This window comes from Saccopteryx bilineata, chromosome 2 (assembly GCF_036850765.1).
Source record: "Saccopteryx bilineata isolate mSacBil1 chromosome 2, mSacBil1_pri_phased_curated, whole genome shotgun sequence".
In the NCBI taxonomy this organism is placed as follows: Eukaryota; Metazoa; Chordata; class Mammalia; order Chiroptera; family Emballonuridae; genus Saccopteryx; species Saccopteryx bilineata.
The window spans coordinates 364,000,168-364,018,973 of record NC_089491.1 but is presented as its reverse complement, the minus strand read 5'-3'; the positions used below and the strand labels follow the sequence as shown (position 1 = coordinate 364,018,973).

The 18,806-nt window shown below is 52.0% G+C and overlaps 1 protein-coding gene across 3 annotated transcripts in view; it reads left to right on the top strand.

The window, feature by feature from the left end:
- Nucleotides 1-15,578, top strand: part of SLC13A2 (solute carrier family 13 member 2) — a 30,285-nt gene extending 14,707 nt beyond the window's left edge. For all 3 annotated transcript variants that reach the window (XM_066263247.1, XM_066263248.1, XM_066263249.1), the window contains 11 exons: nucleotides 1,918-2,046; nucleotides 2,974-3,110; nucleotides 3,219-3,424; nucleotides 5,680-5,860; nucleotides 5,959-6,081; nucleotides 11,149-11,367; nucleotides 11,579-11,667; nucleotides 12,239-12,360; nucleotides 13,478-13,639; nucleotides 14,267-14,404; nucleotides 14,889-15,578. In XM_066263247.1, the coding sequence (XP_066119344.1) occupies nucleotides 1,918-2,046; nucleotides 2,974-3,110; nucleotides 3,219-3,424; nucleotides 5,680-5,860; nucleotides 5,959-6,081; nucleotides 11,149-11,367; nucleotides 11,579-11,667; nucleotides 12,239-12,360; nucleotides 13,478-13,639; nucleotides 14,267-14,404; nucleotides 14,889-15,050 (1,668 nt within the window). In that variant the 3' untranslated portion in view covers nucleotides 15,051-15,578. The remainder of the gene's footprint in view (nucleotides 1-1,917; nucleotides 2,047-2,973; nucleotides 3,111-3,218; nucleotides 3,425-5,679; nucleotides 5,861-5,958; nucleotides 6,082-11,148; nucleotides 11,368-11,578; nucleotides 11,668-12,238; nucleotides 12,361-13,477; nucleotides 13,640-14,266; nucleotides 14,405-14,888) is intronic.
- The last annotated feature ends 3,228 nt before the right edge of the window (nucleotides 15,579-18,806 follow it).

Below are 18,806 nucleotides of genomic sequence, written 5' to 3'. Positions count from 1 at the left end.
CCCCAGGCCACCCCCAGGGACTCACTCCAGGTTTCAGGGTACTAAGGATGAGGGGGTGAGCCCAACCTTTACCAGGTGGAGAAAATAAGAAGGGCAGGGCAGCCTGACCTGTAGTGGCGCAGTGGGATAAAGTGTCAACCTGGAAAACTGAGGTTGCCGGTTCGAAACCTTGGGCTTGCCTGGTCAAGGCACATATGGGAGTTGATGCTTCCTGCTCCTCCCCCTTCTCTCTCTCTCTCTCTCTCCCCCCTCTCTCTTAAAAAAAAAAAAAGAAGGGCAGGGCAGTTGAGACAGATAAGAGAGGAGGGGCCCCTAGCCCCACTGTCCCAGCATGCAGTCCCTTCTTTTGACAAAGAATTGGTAGGTGTCCCTGAGGAGACAGGGATGTGGGCACTGTTCTCCACTGCCACACCCCTCCCCCACTTCCTTCTGGCTAATAATTCCCCCACCTTTCCTACCAACCTTGCAGAGGGGCTGTCAATGGGAGGGGGGGTCTGATATCAGGGGCTGACTGACTTCCATTTCTGCTCCAGGACTAAGGTCAGGCCTCTAGACTTGGAGACCTCGTCACGGAAAGGAGGACCCCTGCTACCCAAAGACTCACAAGAACTATGATGCAGGGCTCACCCCACAATTCCCTGCACAAAGCAGGGATGGGGAAACCTTTCACACATTCTATAAAACGTGAATGGAGCCTCCAGCAGTGCAATGCAATGATCATGCCAGGATTGCTAAGAAGAAAACTTGCCATTCCCAAAACTTTCCAGTGACTCACTTACTCAGAAAAGATTTGCTCTGGAACCTGCTGGGTCTTGAGCTTGCCACAAAACTGACTCTGTCCTCATGGAGCTTACCTCCTAGCAGAGGGAACAAACACTAATTAAATCATCATACAAATAAATACATTCTTTTTTTTTTTTTTTCATTTTTCTGAAGCTGGAAACAGGGAGAGACAGTCAGACAGACTCCCGCATGCGCCCGACCGGGATCCACCCGGCACGCCCACCATGGGGCGAAGCTCTGCCCTCCAGGGGGCGATGCTCTGCCCATCCTGGGCGTCGCCATGTTGCGACCAGAGCCACTCTAGCGCCTGAGGCAGAGGCCACAGAGCCATCCCCAGCGCCCGGGCCATCTTTGCTCCAATGGAGCCTTGGCTGCGGGAGGGGAAGAGAGAGACAGAGAGGAAGGCGCGGCGGAGGGGTGGAGAAGCAAATGGGCGCTTCTCCTGTGTGCCCTGGCCGGAATCGAACCCGGGTCCTCTGCACACTAGGCCGACGCTCCACCGCTGAGCCAACCGGCCAGGACAATAAATACATTCTTACAGGCTCTGATAAAGCCAGGGTACTCGGCCCGGTCCGCATTGCCCAGGCCCCAGTCTGCCAGCCTCCACCTCATCTAAGGATCCTCTCCTGGGCACTCTGCAGTCCCGTTGGGCTGGGTAGGGCCCGCTAACCAACTCCAAGCTCCCTAGCCCCTCTAGTGTGGCTGGATTATGCCTGGCTCCCCAAGGTCAAAGACAAAGCCAGTTATTTTTGCTTTGGGTTTTCTTTTTTAAGATTTTATTTATTGACTTTTAGTGAGAGAGAGAGAGAGATAAAGATGGGAGAAGGAGCAGGAAGCATCAACTCATAGTAGTTGCTTTTTATATATGGCTTAAGGCAAGCCCAGGGTTTCGAACCAACAACCTCAGCATTCCAAGTTGACACTTTATCCACTGCACCGCCACAGGTCCGGCACTTTGCTTGGCTTTTTAATTTCCATTTTGAAATGGGACCTTGGGCTCAAAAATAGCACAGGCTCTCCCGACACTGTTACAAATGGCCTATTTGGGCAGGAGATGACAACTCGGGGATACAGACCTGCCCCCACAGGCAGTTGTCTTGAGATACAGCTCTGCCCTTCCCCTCCCCCCCATAGGAAGCCTACTGTGCCTATGCCATCATCCTCATGGCACTCTTCTGGTGCGTTGAAGCTCTGCCCCTGGCTGTCACTGCCCTTCTGCCCATCGTCCTGTTCCCCATGATGGGCATAATGGATGCCTCTGAGGTAAGCCTTCCCCAGTCCACATGAGGAAGGGCTCCTGGGGATGGAGTGGTCTACTCCAGGTTGCTTGTGACCCAGGAAGCCTCCTCATAGGCAGGGCACACAGAAGAGGGGTTCCTGTCTCTGCTTGGCAGGTCAGAGAGCACTGAGGGAGGGGTCAGCTAGGAAGCAAGGGGGGAGGACAGTCTAGAAGTGCCGAGTGTATAGCTGATGTCAAGAGTTAATTCAAAATGGGAGACATTTGGCTTAAGCCAGGGAGGTGAAAAGGCCTGATGACAGAGGGAAAGGGGCCTTGAAACCCAGCTAAAGAGCCCAATTCTTCCAGTTCAGTGTCTCTTAAACTTGAGTGTTCTTAAGCTAGAGGGCTGGTTAAACACAGATTGCCGGGCCCAGCCCAGAGTTTCTGATTCAATAGATCTGGGGCAGGACCTAAGCATTTCTTTTTAGTAAGTCCCAAAAGCCACTGCTCTAATTTTTAGAACCAGCACTAAATTATCATTTCCCAGTCCATGGCTGTAAACATGAGTGGAATCAGGCTAGATTATCTCCCAATCATTCCTGAGGGGAGAAAGAATGAGTTTGGCAGGAAGAGAGGAACCTGGTTAATTTTAAATAACGGGTAATCCAAAGACCATTTCCATTTGGTTCCAAGAGCCCAGGGACCAACTTCTGTTTGTGGGAATGTCAATGACTATATACAAAGGTGGATTAAGATCGGTTGAGGCCCTGGGCACAGGAGAAAATATTGGGCCCATTATATTAGAAAAAAGTTTAAAATTGGGGTTTTGCAAGGCCCTTCAGAAGTCGAGGCCCAGGGTGCATGCCCAGTGTGCCCACTGTTAAATCCACCTCTGACTATACACTGTAAGCTCAGGGGCACAGTAGGAGACCCAGGGGTCTTCCTGCCTCTCAGCTGTCTCTGCCTACCAGGCCTCCATCGAGTACCTTAAAGACACCAATATCCTGTTCATTGGGGGGCTGCTGGTGGCCATCGCCGTTGAGCATTGGAATCTGCACAAACGCATCGCCCTTCGCGTGCTTCTCATCATCGGGGTGCGGCCTGCTCTGTGAGTTCCCACAAACCAGAACAGGAGAACCCAGTGCTGGTGGCATTCCGGGAACCCAATCCCTGAAGGGATGCTGGAACACCAGTGTATCTGTCTGTCCACCCCTAGGCTGATGCTGGGCTTCATGCTGGTCACAGCCTTCCTGTCTATGTGGATCAGCAACACAGCCACCACGGCCATGATGGTGCCCATTGCAAATGCCGTCCTGGATCAGCTGCACAAGGCACCCAGGGACAAGGACGTTGAGGAGGGCAGTGACAACCCCACCTTTGAGCTTCAGGAACCAAATCCCCAGAAGGAAGTGACCAAACTTGGTAAGAAAGATGAGGCTGGACCCTGCTCCAACCCCTCGGCTCTTGGGAGGGTCTGAAGAGATGTCCATCCCCAGGGGTGGTCATCTTGGATCCTTCAGGGAACGAAGGAGGCAAGAAGTACTGTGGCCACCTTGTCATGGCCACCTGGTTTTCCCAGGATTTTCCTTGTTTTATTTTTTATTTATTTAAAAATTTTTTAAGTGATTTTTAGAGAGAAAGGGGAAGGGAGAGAGTATGAGGGAAGCATCAATTTGTTGTTCCACATCATTGGTTGATTCCTATATGTGCAATGACCAGGGATCAAACCCGCAACCCTGGCCCTGGCTGATAGCTCAGTGGATAGAGCATTGGCCCAGCGTATGGATGTCCCGGGTTTGATTCCCAGTCAGGCCACACAGGAGAAGCCACCATCTACTTCTGCCCCCTCTCTCTCCTCTTCTCTCTCTCTTTCCTTCCCACAGCCAGTGGCTCAATTGGTTGGAGCGTGGCCTCAGGCACTGAAGATAGCTCCATTGGAGTGTATCAGCCTCAGGAGCTAAAAGTAGCTTGGTACTAGCATCAGCCCCAGATGGGGTTGCCAGTTGGATTCCAGGTGGATACCAGTCAGGGCATGTACAGGAGTCTGCCTCACTATCTCCCCTCCTGTCACCAAAAAACAAACAACAAAACCACAACCTCAGCTTGTCAAGATGATGCTCTAACCAACTGAGCTACCTGGCCAGGGCTTGGGACTTTCATGGTTTTAAAATGAAAAATCCCAGCCTGACCAGGTGGTGGTGCAGTGGATAGAGCGTAAGCCTAGGATGCTGAGGACTCAGGTTCAAAACCCTGAGGTCACCGGCTTGAGCATGGGCTCATCCAGCTTGGGCATGGGCTCACCAGCTTGAGCATGGGGTCACTGGCTTGAGTGCAGGGTTGCTGGCTTGAGCGTGGGATCTTAGACATGACCCCATGGTTGCTGGCTTGAGCCCAAAGTCGCTGGCTTGAAGACCAAGGTCACTGGCTTGAGCTCAAGGTTGCTGGCTTGAGCAAGGGGTTACTCACTCTGCTGGAGCCCCTGGTCAAGGCACATATGAGAACACCATCAATGAACATCTAAGGTTCCGCAACGAAGGATTGATGCTTCTCATCTCTCTCCCTTCCTGTTTGTCTTTCTCTCTTTCTCTCTATCTCTATCGTTAAATAATAATAGATCAATCAATCAATAAACAAACAAACAAATGAACAATCCCATTGGGGATCCCCCTCGGTCCTAGGAAAACTGACGTCTGGGTGGCCGTTAGGGGTTTAGGCTCCACTCCTCCTATGTGGTTGAGATCAGAGGTTTTCACCACCAGCCCCAGAAATTATAGATGTTATAATCTTAGGACAACATCAGGGTGGTTAACTCTTTCAGGGACCGGCATGAAATTTCTGGAGAACTGGCACTGGTCCATGAACCAGTTGTTGAAAAACTCTGATTTAGATAATCCTGTACCCTTTTCTTTTCTTTTTTCCTTTGAGACAGAGAGAGAGACAGAGAGAGGGACAGATAGGGACAGAGAGACAAGAAGGGAGTGAGATGAGAAGCATCAAGTCTTCATTATGGCATCTTAATTGTTCATTGATTGCTTTCTCTTTTTATTATTATTATTATTTTTTTTTTTTTTTTAAAGAGGAGAGGGAGAGAGGAGAGACAGACAGGGGGGAGGAGCTGGAGGCATTAACTCCCATATGTGCCTTGACCAGGCAAGCCCAGGGTTTCGAACCAGTGACCTCAGCATTTCCAGGTCGATGCTCCATCCACTGTGCCACCACAGGTCAGGCTGATTGCTTTCTCATATGTGCCTTGACTGGGGGCTACAGCAGAATGAGTGACCCCTTCTTTAAGCCTGCAACCTTGAGCTCAAGCCAGCGACCATGGGGTCATGTCTGTGAGCCCACACTCAAGCCGATGACCTCAGGGTTTCGAACCTGAGTCCTCTGCATCCCAGTCCAACACTCTATCCACCACCTGCTCAAGTTTCTGTGCCCTTTTCTATGCTTTAGTTTCCCTCTCTCAAGAGGTTGGGCCAGATGGTGTCCGAGGACATCCTAACCCAGGACCCAGGGAGTGCTGGGTCCTTACAGGCCTGGAAGTAGCCTCTGCCCCCCAGATCTGGGCTGCTCACTGACAACGTATCCTGCCTAAACCACAGGGGCCATGGCACTCCAGCTGTGATTCCCAGAGCTGACCCTGCACCCACTTCTCAACCCAAGCTCTTCCTTGTTCCCAGATAATGGGCAGGTCCACCCTATCCCACTTCATCCTTTGGAGCCAATGACACAGAAGAACGAAGAACAACACCGCTTTTCTCAGGGCATGAGCCTGTGCGTGTGCTACTCGGCCAGCATCGGGGGCATCGCCACACTGACTGGCACCACACCCAACCTGGTGCTGCAAGGCCAGGTCAACGCGTGAGTGCCTGAGGGGTGGGGGTCTGCACTCTCACTGCGGGAAGTGGGGCCTGGTGGCCGCTGGGCAGTGTCACACAGCAGCCTGCATCCCCTTTCAGGCTCTACTCTGGAAATGGCAATGTGGTGAATTTTGCCTCCTGGTTTGGCTTTGCCTTCCCTGCCATGATCATCTTGCTAGCACTTGCCTGGCTGTGGCTTCAGTTCCTCTTCCTGGGGTTCAAGTAAGTGGAAGAATGGGTGAGAGGGTCCCAAGTCCCTGCCCTTATCCCCTGGGAGCCTTCAGTTGAGTACCCAAGATAGCCATTGTGGAAAATGATAAAATCACCAGCCCAGTGCAAAGGCGTCTCCCTCCCAAAGCCCCTTGGTGCACTTGGACACCCCTACTCTTTATTACTGGGCCAAGAGTACTATTATCCCATTTAGCAAATGAGCCAGCTGAGGCTTCGGGAATGGTGCACAACTATATTTGTTAGTTCTGGGATTGAAAAGCAGGTCTGATGCCCAGGCCAGGTCCCATGCCACAACACTCCATAGTCCTTTGGTAAGTGCTTAAGGAAAACACACCGAACATGGCCAGTTACAAAAACCTTTGTTGTGCTCCTACTGATGCCTTGCCTGTGCTAGGCACTGAGAACACTGAAGGACACCAGGCAGAGCTCCTGTCCTTGGAGCTCACCATTTGATGGATGATGGTATGGTGGGACCATGACACAGGGAAGCCCAGCTGCTATGGGAGCACAGCCCAGGAGAGCAGGGATCCCACAGGCCCCTGGAGGAGATGAAGCCAGAACTGAATCTTGTAAAACTAGAAGTTGGCCAGGTAGAGAATGGGGTAAAGGCATTCCAGGCAGTGGGAACACCTTGTTTCAATGCACAGAGGCAAGAAAGAACATGAAGTGTTTGAGAGAACTCTAGTTCTGTGTGGTTGAAACATAAAGAACCAAAAGGAGGTTGTCTGTGAGCCCACACTCAAGCCAGACCAGGTGGTGGTGCAGTGGTTAGAGCATAAGCCTAGGATGCTTATGGAGAAGCCTAGAAGATGAAGCTAGATCATGGGTAGGGGAAGGATTTTGGATAATTTTGTGTGTTATATAAACAGTTAGAACCTTGTCCTTGAAGCCAAGTAGTAAATGGTGTTTTTTTTATAAATAAATTTTTATTTTAATGGGGTGACATCAATAAATCAGGGTACATATATTCAAAGAAAACATTTCCAGGTTATCTTGTCATTCAGTTCTGCTGCATACCCATCACCAAAAGAGAGATCGTCCTCTGTCACCCTCTATCCAGTTTTTTTTTGTACCCCTCCCCCTCCCCTTCCCCCTCTCCCTCCTTCCCTCCCCCCACCCCCCGTAACCACCACACTCCTGTCCATGTCTCTTAGTCTCGCTTTTATGTCCCACCAATGTATGGAATCCTGCAGTTCTTGTTTTTTTCTGATTCGCTTATTTCACTCCGCATAATGTTATCAAGATTCCATCATTCTGCTGTAAGTGATCTGATGTCATCATTTCTTCTAGCTGAATAGTATACCATGGTGTATATGTGCCCCATCTTCTTTATCCAGTCTTCTATTTTTTTTTTTTCAGTGATTAAAGCCTTTAAGCAAACTCTTGGCCAATACAGCAAGAATCCATAAAAGAGTAGTGTCCTTAACATGTTCACCAAGTCCAAGTTGGCCCCATCACCATGCCAAATCCCTGAGAAATGCAACCCAACCACAGTTCAGTCTGTTAGGAGCTGTCACAGGGAGCAGGAGTCCAGGAAAAGTCCACACAGGAAAAGACCGCATGGCACTGGAATTGTCACCATTCTATACTTTGCAGCTCATGTCCAAGTCCCAATGATAGCTGCTTCTAGCTGGTAATGATTCAGGTAGACTGGAAAAGCCATTTGCAGCATGCGTGGATATGGAGCTTCTGTTCTCCTCTGCCTGGAGAGTTGAGACCAGGTTGCTTTTCCCTGGAGCTCTGCGACTGTGGCATGGTAAAGAGAACCTTGGGATACACTAAGCTGGGTGGCAAAGGTAGATTCATAATACAAGTTGGCAAAAGAGGGAAGGAGAGCTCTACATTAGGAGTAGGTCCCAGCCTGAAATATGAGTGGGGCATTGAGGTAGGAGGGATAAAGGAAACACTATATACTAAGCAAAGCAGCAGAAAATAGGACTATCAACACCCACAACAGAGATCTTTGAGGGAAGAATAAAAAACCTGACTATTCTGGCAAAACATAGTTAAGTGGCCCTTGTGCAAATGAGATCAGTTTACCTGCTTCTTGGAAGAAATACCCTAGGCTCGTCCACAGTGTCATAGATGGGGCCGATGGCCCTGGGCACCTTCAGCCTTCAGTGGCAAACCCCAGCTTTCTGGGCAAGGTTAGGTCATAGGTGGCTGGAGCAGGGCTGGAAGAGACTGAACCTTCCCTTAGAGGAGCGAGGGGGAAGCCTACCTTCCAGTGTCCCTGTTTCCTCACAGCAGAGGCATGTAAGCCTGGCAGGCTTTAGCTCAATGACCTTCCTTTCCACTATTGAAGCAGGACCCAGATGGCATCCTATGAGACCCCTTTGGGGCATTGGAGCCTTTAAGGGTGTATCCTAAAAGCTGGTAGTTCCCCTGATCTCTATTGGGCTTTTTCTGCCTCTAGGTATCTTAAAAGCCATGCTCAGAAGATCTCGCTGAGGGGTTTGAGGATCCCCATCCGCCTATATAATTCTTTTCCATATATCTGGAGCTATTTGGAAAAAGACAAAACAGTGTTATTAGCTGGATCTAATAAAGAAGGTAGTAGTTTGCAGGCGAAAAAGATTTGGTGTCTCCTGTTCATCAGCCTTCCAAGAAATGTAATTTTTTTTTAAGTAAAAAGCATGATATGGTAGACCCGTAGGAGTCATTGGCCTGGTGTGCAGGCTTCCTGGGTTCGATTCCTGGCCAGAGCACACAGGAGAAGCGCCCATCTACCTCTCCACCCCTCCCCCTCTCCCTCCCCTCCCTCCTCTCCGTCTCTCACTTGCCCTCCTGCAGCCAAGGCTCCACCAGAGCAAAGCCACCCCGGGCACTAAGGATGGCCCCATGGCCTCTGCCCCAGTCACTAGAATGGCTCTGGTTGTAACAGAGCTACACCCCAGATGGGCATAGCATCCCCCCCTAGTAGGCATGCCAGGTGGATCCCGGTCAGGCGCATGCGGGAGTCTGCCTGACTGCCTCCCCATTTCCATCCTCAGAAAAATACAATAAATAAATAAATAAAAGAAAAAATACAACAACAACAACAACAAAAAAAGAAAATAGGAAAAAAGAAAAAAAAAAGGGCATTCCCTTGTGTTAAAGCTCCAGGGAGCATGGAGTGAGCTTGAGTATATCCTATGAAACATGGAGCTCTATGTTGACATATAAGTCTTTGAAGAAGGAGGAACTGCTGAAATAATTCATCAGCATTTGTCCCTAAGACAGCAGTATTTTTTTTTTTTTTTTTTTTTTTTTTTTTGCATTTTTCTGAAGCTGGAAACAGGGAGAGACAGTCAGACAGACTCCCGCATGCGCCCGACCAGGATCCACCCGGCACGCCCACCAGGGGCGATGCTCTGCCCATCCTGGGTGTTGCCATGTTGCGACCAGAGCCACTCTAGTGCCTGAGGCAGAGGCCACAGAGCCATCCCCAGCGCCCGGGCCATCTTTGCTCCAATGGAGCCTTGGCTGCGGGAGGGGAAGAGAGAGACAGAGAGGAAGGCGCGGCGGAGGGGTGGAGAAGCAAATGGGCGCTTCTCCTGTGTGCCCTGGCCGGAATCGAACCCAGGTCCTCCGCACTCTAGGCCAACGCTCTACCGCTGAGCCAACCGGCCAGGGCCAAGACAGCAGTCTTTATAGTGGAAACACCATAAGTAAATATTTGCTGTCTGTCTATAGATTAAAGGGGGAATATGGCAAATGCTGAAAAGCCATGCTCTTTGTGCCCCTCCCCTCCCCTAACCCCCTGTAAATGGGTTTTATTCTTACTAAGAACCCTTATGACTTGAGGTCACTAGAGTTCTGAGTTAAAAATCATGTGAGCCTGACCAGGTGGTGGCACAGTGGATAGAGCGTCGAACTGGGATGCTGAGGACCCAGGTTCAAGACCCCAAGGTCGCCAGCTTGAGCGCCAGCTCATCTGGTTTGAGCAAAAAGCCCACCAGCTTGAACCCAAGGTCACTGACTCCAGCAAAGGGTTACTCGGTCTGCTGAAGGCCCACGGTCAAGGCACATATGAGAAAGCAATCAATGAACAACTAAAGTGTTGCAACGCGCAATGAAAAACTAATGATTGATGCTTCTCATCTCTCTCCGTTCCTGTCTGTCTGTCCCTGTCTATCCCTCTCTCTGACTCTCTCTCTGTCTCTGTTAAAAAAAAAAAAAAAAATCAAGTGAGACTTTGCTAGAGCTCACTAGGAATAGAGTCTGGGATTGATTAGTCATGTCTGCTGTGAGTACAGGATAAGAGTGGTGATATGAGTGGTATTGTGGTAAGAGTTATCTGTCCTTCCTGCTCAGGCAGTGACGAGCCACTGAAAGTTTGTAAGCATTGTTGCTATACTTAGGAAAAATTGCTTGGGCAGGTACAAGGAGGATGGATTGAGGTTGGAAGCTGGTATAAGGCAAGATGGTAGTCAAAGAGACCAACACAGTGCCAGGCACCATGGGGAATTCAAAGATGTGTGAAGCATGGTCTTTGACCTTGACGAACTCACCACCCAGCAGGGAGGGGAGTTGCCATTTGCCCAAGTAAAACAGTAAACGTCAACACGAGTTAAGTAAGTAGCATTCAGAAGTGGACTAAAGCCTTTTGTGCCTCTGGGGATGATCTGGGTAGGGCTCAGACTGGCAGAGGATGCCCTGAATCTGGGAGGAGATGGGGGGAGGATTTCCTGAAAAGCTGTTGGAGGATGGGAACAGTGAGTCAGAGCCAGAAAAGGGAATGAGGTCCAGGACTCTCCATCATCCACACTCTGGGCAAGGGAGAGCTTGGCTTAAGAGAACCAGGCTTAGAGGAACAGGGAGGGGGTCAGTGGGGCAGATGGAGCAGGGCCAAGCACAGGGAAACCTGGCTCCCCAACCCCAACCTTCTCTCTGCCTTATGAACCCCCCAAGTCTTCTGTTCTCCTTCCAGAAACTTGGGGGGATCCAGGGCCTTAGTGTAGCAACTCTGAGATGGCCTCTGCAGGCCTCAGCCTTTATATCACAGGCACTCAGAGCGCCTTGCTCCCCTGCACTGGGTGAGGCCCTCATGGGCTGCCCCTGCCCTTCTACCTGCAGCTTCCGGAAGAACTTTGGCATTGGAGGACAAGCACGGGAACAAGATCAGGCAGCCTTCCAAGTCATCCAAAAAGAGCACAAGCAGCTGGGACCCATGACCTTTGCAGAAAAGGCCGTCACCGTACTCTTTGTCCTCCTGGTGATACTCTGGTTCACCCGGGAGCCAGGTTTTTTCCCCGGCTGGGGCAACGTGGCTTTTGCCAATGAGAAAGGAGAAAGGTGAGCATTCTGGGGAGAGGGGAATACTTTAGGGGTTCACCTGGCTAAAGGAGGAGGGAAGGGAGCAAGGCCCAATAGCAGAACAGGAGGTAACACTGGCAGCAGAGGGGATACTTGCTAGAAGGGGTTGGGCTCCTTTCCATGACCTCCTCCACTCTGCATTCTGAGCAGCCCTGAGCCACTAAGCCTACCCTCCTTGCCCTGCCCATAGCCTCGTGTCCGATGGGACAGTGGCCATCTTCATCGGCATAATTTTGTTCATCGTGCCCTCCAAGATCCCAGGGCTGACTCAGGATCCTGGTAAGCACATGGACTGGGGCAGGGAAGGGCCTCCGGGCAGTCCCTGCCTTCCAGCATGAAATGTACCTTAGATCAGTGGTTCCCCAACCCCCGGGCCACGGACCGATACCAATCCGTGGGCCATTTGGTACCGGTCTGCAGAGAAAGAATAAATAACTTACATTATTTCCGTTTTATTTATACTTAAGTCTGAACGATGTTTTATTTTTAAAAAATGACCAGATTCCCTCTGTTACATCCGTCTAAGACTTACGCTTGTCTTGGTCACATGATACATTTATCCATCCCACCCTAAAGGCCGGTCTGTGAAAATATTGTCTGACATTAAACAGGTCCGTGGCCCAAAAAAGGTTGGGGACCACTGCCTTAGATCATATTTGGCAGGAGTAGACAAAGCCCTGAGAGGTGTGAATTGCCAAAGACACAGGGACAAAATCGGGATATTGCAGAACTAGGGTCCCCCTCCCACAGGCATTAAGCTCTGATAGGGACCCATACAGGAAGCCCCCAGCGGAAGGGAGGGAAGGCCTGTTGACTGTTGCTGACGCATCCTCTTCTGCCTGGTGTATAGAAAAACCTGGGAAACTGAAGGCCCCTCTTGCCCTCCTCAACTGGAAGACAGTGAACGAAAAAATGCCCTGGAATATTGTGTTCTTGCTGGGTGGCGGCTTTGCCCTAGCCAAGGGCAGTGAGGTGAGCAACCCCTGCCCCTCCCCAACCTGTTTGAAGCAGACCCTGTGGCAGGGAAAGGGGTCCTGCTTCTGTTTCTCACAGGGGAGACTGGATCCCAACTTGGGAGCCCCCTGGTGGCAGAGCCTTTGCAGCTGCTGGAGAAAGAATGGAGCATGGTCTGAGAGAGGGAGAAACAAAAGCTGTAGGGATCTTTCCTCAGTTGGGGTCTCAAAGCCAAGGGGAAGCTGGTTTCCCTGGTGGGCAGGGACTGTTCTCGGTGACCAGCCACCTGACTCTACCCTCTCACTCCTTCCAGACGGAATGCATAATAAGAATGTCTTTAGCACTTGAGAGTAGCTGGCTTTGGGTTGACAGGGTCAGCCTGCTGAAGCCACCAGTGGGCGCTGTGATCACATCCAGCCAGGCTCTGGGGACAAGGGCATCATTCCCAGAGTCTCCATCAGAGAGGGAAATCTCTAAACTTGCACCCCTGGGCCTCATTGTTCCAGCTAAGCTCATTCACTGCACAGACAGGAGGCAGCTTCCCTGGGTCAGGGATTGGTGCTGGAGACTCCTAGGTCCGAGGTTAGTTCATCCATTAAGCATTCACCAACTGTGCCAAGCTCTGTGCTGAGTGCTGGGTAAGCAGCATTGGAGCTCACAGTCTAGCACTACGGACATGGTTAGGGCAAGACCTCAAAGCTCTTCTGAAACCTGTGGACTGTCCCCACCCTCCTATCAGCCTCTTCTCAGCCTCTCTCAGGACCCTTGCCCACTCTCCCTCCTCTGGGACTGCTGTGTGTCCTGCTGGGCAGGATGGGGCAGAGAGAGCGCTAAGGATGACCAGAGACCTCCTGAGAGAGGTCAGGAGAAGTCTACTCTAACCAAGCCACAGGCTTCCCAAGAAGGCCTCTTGACCCCCTTTCTTAGCTTCTCATCTGACCCTTTTCCCCACACTCAACTGTTTTTCAAGAGCAAGAGAGAGGGCCCCTGGATGCTAGCTGGGTCTTCCCAAGCTGCTCTTGATTTTGAATCCAGATAGGTATGGACAGGAAGAGGGCCCTCCCCAAGCTTCAGCAGGGGGCTCTGGGACCCCAGGCAACCCAACCTCTCACACACACCCCTTTTCTGCCCACAGAAATCGGGCCTATCAAAGTGGCTAGGGGCCAAGCTGACCCCACTGCAGCAAGTATCCCCTCCTGCCATTGTCTTTATCCTCTGCCTCCTGGTTGCCACCTTCACTGAGTGCACCAGCAATGTGGCCACCACCACACTCTTCTTGCCCATCCTGGCCTCCATGGTAAGTTGGCCCTGCAAACACTCCTCCTCTGAGCAGTCTTCCTACCCACCCCCACCCAGGGGCCCCACCTCTGCGTCGCAGTGACCTATCTGCACCTCCTGTCATTTCCAGAAGAGGACCTCTGAGCTTCCACCCTTCCTGGGGCTCTCCAGCTACCTTGGGCCCCAAAGCCCTCTGGCCCCTGACTCACCCCATCCCTGGTGACATCACCCTTTGGTATCCTGATGGGCTCACTGGTGGCCTCTCCCACCTCCCCAGCCCAGCCCCTGTTCTGGTCATTCCTGAGGTGATGGGGTAAAATTGTTCCCTGGAGCGTCCCCAGCCCCTTCCTCCCAGGCGCTGTTCCCGCAGCCTTTGATGATACCCTGAGCCCCTTTGAGATCTGTTTTATGGGCCCCTCCCTGTGCCATGCCCCGCAGGGTGGGGCCACACAGTCATTCCCTCCAGAGAGGTCAAGGAGCCCTTCTCAGGGCACCCAGTACCTTCTGGCAGAGGTGGTAGGTTCATGGCCAGAGTGTGTGTTGGGGGTAAGGGGCTTGTATCTCAAAGACGGGAGGCAGGAGAACTGGAGCTCATTCCCCCTGGGATGCGGCCGGCCATCAGCTCTGCCCTACTCTCTCCCCCCAGGCTGAGGCCATCTGCCTCCACCCTCTCTATGTCATGCTTCCTTGCACTCTGGCCGCATCCCTGGCCTTCATGCTGCCCGTGGCCACCCCGCCCAATGCCATCGTCTTCTCTTTTGGAGGCCTCAAAGTGTCTGATATGGTGAGTGGCAGGGGCCCTGAATGTCTCAGCCTGCCTTCCTGCTCTGTCTTTCCATTTTGGTAACTACAAAGTAGTGTAAGCCCTGAGTTGAGAGTGGACCTGGTCTGTGTTAGGGATAGCAGGGAAGTTGGGACACGACCCCCACTTAGAGCATCTTTAGGCCCTGCCAGGCCCAAGCCATGTGAGAAGAAGAAGAAGGGGTGAAGAATTTAGGGAAGGTTCCAAGATGCCAAGGAGCCACACCCAGGGAGGTGGACACAGAGAGAACAAGGCCCAGGACCCTGGAGCCTCATGGGGAACTTCTCTTTCCTCTATTAGCACTGGGAGTAAAGCAAGAGGCAAAGGCATTGCCTAGTGCTGCAGGTTAGACACAAGAGAGGACTTCCCAAGGGAGATTTGTGCTTAGTGAGAGCCCCTGGGTTCCTGTGGACACTTAAGGCCCAGCTCCACACCCGCTCTCTCACACTGACTCTCTGCAAACCAGGCCCGGGCGGGATTCCTGCTCAACATCGTCGGTGTGCTGGTCATCATGCTGGCCATCAACAGCTGGAGCTACCCCATCTTCAACTTGCACACGTTCCCCTCCTGGGCCTCCCGTAACACCTCAGCCCTCTGCTTTGTCAACACCACCATGCCTAGCCCCTAGACCAGGGTATCACCTGACAAGACCAGAAAGACTCAACCTGTTCCTACTACTCAGGAGGACACCCAGGCTCCAAGCCAAACACAGAGAAAGGCTCATGTGTGCATAGCCTCATGTGTCTGTAAGGAAGGTGTGTGTGCATTCAATCCTGTGTGTCTAAAGAAAATGTGTATATAGTGTGTACATGTCTATGTGAGGATGTCTGAAAGGGGAGTTTGTATGCATACATATATATGATCCTAGGTGTGTGTGCATAATTGTGCGTGTGTGTGAGTTCACAGATAATATAATACCCCAGGTCTTCATCTCCCCAGCTTAGTAGGTAACCTCAGACCCTTTTGCCCTATATTTATTGAAACTCAAGGTTGAGGTGGCCTGGTAGGCCCTGGTAGGCGCTGGGGAGCAGGGCCTACCAGCAGTTGCCATGGCAACAACTTTGGGACCAGCCTAGCCTACTGAGCTTTCCCCAGCCTCTGATTTGGGGAAAAGGCTCAAATACTAGCCACATTAAAGTGTGTTTTTTTTTCAGTAGAGTCTGGGATGGTTTTTCACGGCGCTTTCCAGAGCTTGTCCACCACATGGTTCAGGCCCTAGATTTGGGATTGTGGTGGGAAGGGACCTGGCCTATGTCCTGTATGGCAGCCCCCTTGGCACCCCTCCCACCCAATGGAGAAGGTAATGGCCAGGAACCTCTGCCAAGGCCAATCGGAGTGGGCGCAGCCACCCAGGAAAGCAGCACTGACATCACCCGGCCTGGCTAATTGGGAGCTGCCAGTCCCTGCGTGTCTTTGGGAAAACAGGCCTCCCCGTTCCCAGAGCACTCCCTGGGTATTTACATAAAACCCTCTGCCCCTGCCAATTCCTCACCGACCCTTCCTCCAGCCGGTAAAACCAGTCCTTCCAGACTAGGGGAGGCAGGATGCCCACAAAGGTGGACCCTCACCCAAAATGGCAGCTTGCAGCAAGAAAGATGCAGTGAGGCTCACAGGAGCAGGTTCAAAACTGGCACGGCCTTCAGAGTTCAAGACCTGACAGCACTCTGGATCATTCTGCCTCCCCGCTCACCTCCACCCCTCCTCCACCTCCCCGCCTTCGTGAACTCCCAGTTTTGTCCATCTGGCAAAATGAGATGAGGATGGGGAAGGGTGATACCACACCCATCATCCATCCTGGGAGCTCAACATCCCTTCCTGGCAGGAAATTCATCTCTGTTTCAGTCCTAAGTCTCTCTCACTGTGACGGTAGCGTGTAAGCCTGAGTTCATTTAGATGGAAGTTTCCAAGAGTCTTACCCAGTTCCTTCTTGCTGCAGTGGAAGGAAAAAAAGATATTCCCTGTCAGTCTCATGCCCAGTGAAAAAGAGGGCTGAATTATGAAGAGAGAAAGGATTTAATTCTAGATTTCCCCTGGTCTGGGCCTTCACTTAGTACTCCTGGAGCTGGGGGTTCAAGGGCGGCAGGCAGGCATGTGCAGATGGGAGGGGGCTGCTGTATGAGAGAGAACATGGCTGTCCCCAGGGGACAGGGGATCCTGACAGGACATGCCAGACATCCAGCAGAGAGAGGAGTGTCAGGCGAGTGGCTCCACCCCCACCTAGCCCCCCAGGCTGGCATTCCTCATTTATGAAGCAGATCATAAATCACAGACCCACCCAAACCCACACTGAGACCCTACAAGGCCCCAGGCAACAGCGCCCCCACCGTTGAGAATGGCAGACCCAGAATGGTGGGACTCTTCCAGGGGCTTACCCACAATGCAATGGGTTGCCCCATGCGCAAGGAGGACCCTCTGCTACCTCTTTCTTCTAGATCCTCATTGAGTACCCCAGTCCAGTCCTGGCTGAGGGAGAGGCGGGTGTGCTGCTCAGGGGCACATGCCCCATCCACTGTTATCAACTCCCCTTTGTAACTCCTTACTTCCCCCTTAGTCCTGCTCAGAGAAGACCAGATGTGGACTAAAGTCACACAGCAGTCCCAGGGGATAAAGACTGGTCTGAGCCTGCCTTCTCCCGGGTGGAGGAAAGTGAAAGCTGGCCTGGGGCTTGAGGGGTCAGCTGTGGTGAGTGCCCTGGCAGAGCTTGGGAGCCAGGCCTCTACCAGGTGCTCAAAAAGCATCCTCCTTAGCAGGCGGGAGGGCGGACAGGAGGCAGGTGGCACCTGACAGCCTAATCACCGTCATTAGCTGGGCAATAAAGCGGCACAGACCAGGCCAACCTTTGAAGGAAGGCCTGTCAGCCCAGGTCAGCTTTGTGCAAGCTGACTAGCAGCTCGGCCTTCCTGCACACAGACTCTGGGCTGTGGCAGGTGGATGGGGCACTGCTGGGACTAGGGTCTGCGTTCTCTCTCTCTGGGCACCCACACCCTTTCTCCCATGGCTCCCATAAAATTTCCGAGGTACTTTGGGTATCTTTTACCAGCTGAATTTGCACAGTACTTGAACTCAAGAACTGCTATGGTGGTGAGCTCCTCATTGCTGGAGGAGATCAATGAGGCCAGAAACAACTTAAGGACACTCTGCCTCAGTTCCTAGCACAGGGTCTGGTGCAGCAACTATTGTATAAATGAATGAATGTATCAGAAGTTTCTTGCTTCTAGAGGAAAGCTGCCCTCAGAACCCCTTTTCAGACTGCGGAGTGTGGAGTGCTGTGTGACCTTGAGTCAAAATCTTAGCCTCTCGGGGCCAATGTCACCTTAGGCTCAGCATAGGTCTAGATTTCTGAGCCAATTCCTCCTACTCCTGTCCCCTGGGGCCACGGGAGCAGCCTTGTTTGCCTCACCCTTCCCCTACTGGCCAGCCCCAACCCCAGAGGCAGCTGTGGCACCCAGAGTACCAGGGAAAAGATGACAAGCCAAGTTTTCCAAGGAGAAACCTGGCAGGGTAGGAAAGGGGCACTTGTTATGAGATGGAGAAGGTGGGAGCAGGGCTATTGATCCTGTTCTCTGGGTTCACCTAGACTGGGGCTTAGATGAAGGGCAGCTCAAAAGGTTAAGGTCCTCAACCCCACAGTAGGCCCCTTAGGGGCTCAGGCCATGACTTCCCTGTCTCCCCCAAAGTCTCAGAGGGGAAGCTGCTTCCTGAAGAGGGACCGGTGAGCTGCGCAGGAGGAAGGGGGCACAGCCAGGAGGTACAGGGTGACGAGTGGGGTAGGAATGGAATGGGTGAGGTTTCCGGTGGGGCCAGCCTGAAGAGGGTGCCCCCTGCAGCCTCCACCCCAGTCAGGGCCCCATTAGTCACCATCGATCAGCAGAGCCATGAGGTTTTACTGGGGTAGGAAGTGTGAGGGTCTCCAAAAGGGTGAGCCCTCAACCTCAGGGAGGGGATTGGGGAGATAAGAGGACATGGAGGTTGGGGGAAGGGAATAGAGAGCCTGCTTAGAAAGATTGTGACAGGGAAGAGTTGCTCTTAAGAGTGGGAGACCCATGCCTGACCAGGTGGTGGCGCAGTGGATAGAGCATCTGACTGGGATGCAGAGGACCCAGGTTTGAGACCTCGAGGTCGCCAGCTTGAGCGCGGGCTCATCTGGTTTGAGCAAAAGCCCACCAGCTTGAGCCCAAGGTTGCTGGCTCCAGCAAGGGGTTACTCATTCTGCTGTAGCCCCACGGTCAAGGCACATATGAGAAAGCAATCAATGAACAACTAAGGTGTTGCAATGTGCAATGAAAAACTAATAATTGATGCTTCTCATCTCTGTCCCTGTCTATCCCTCTCTCTGACTCTGTCTCTGTAAAAAATATAAATAAATAAATAAATTTTTTTAAAA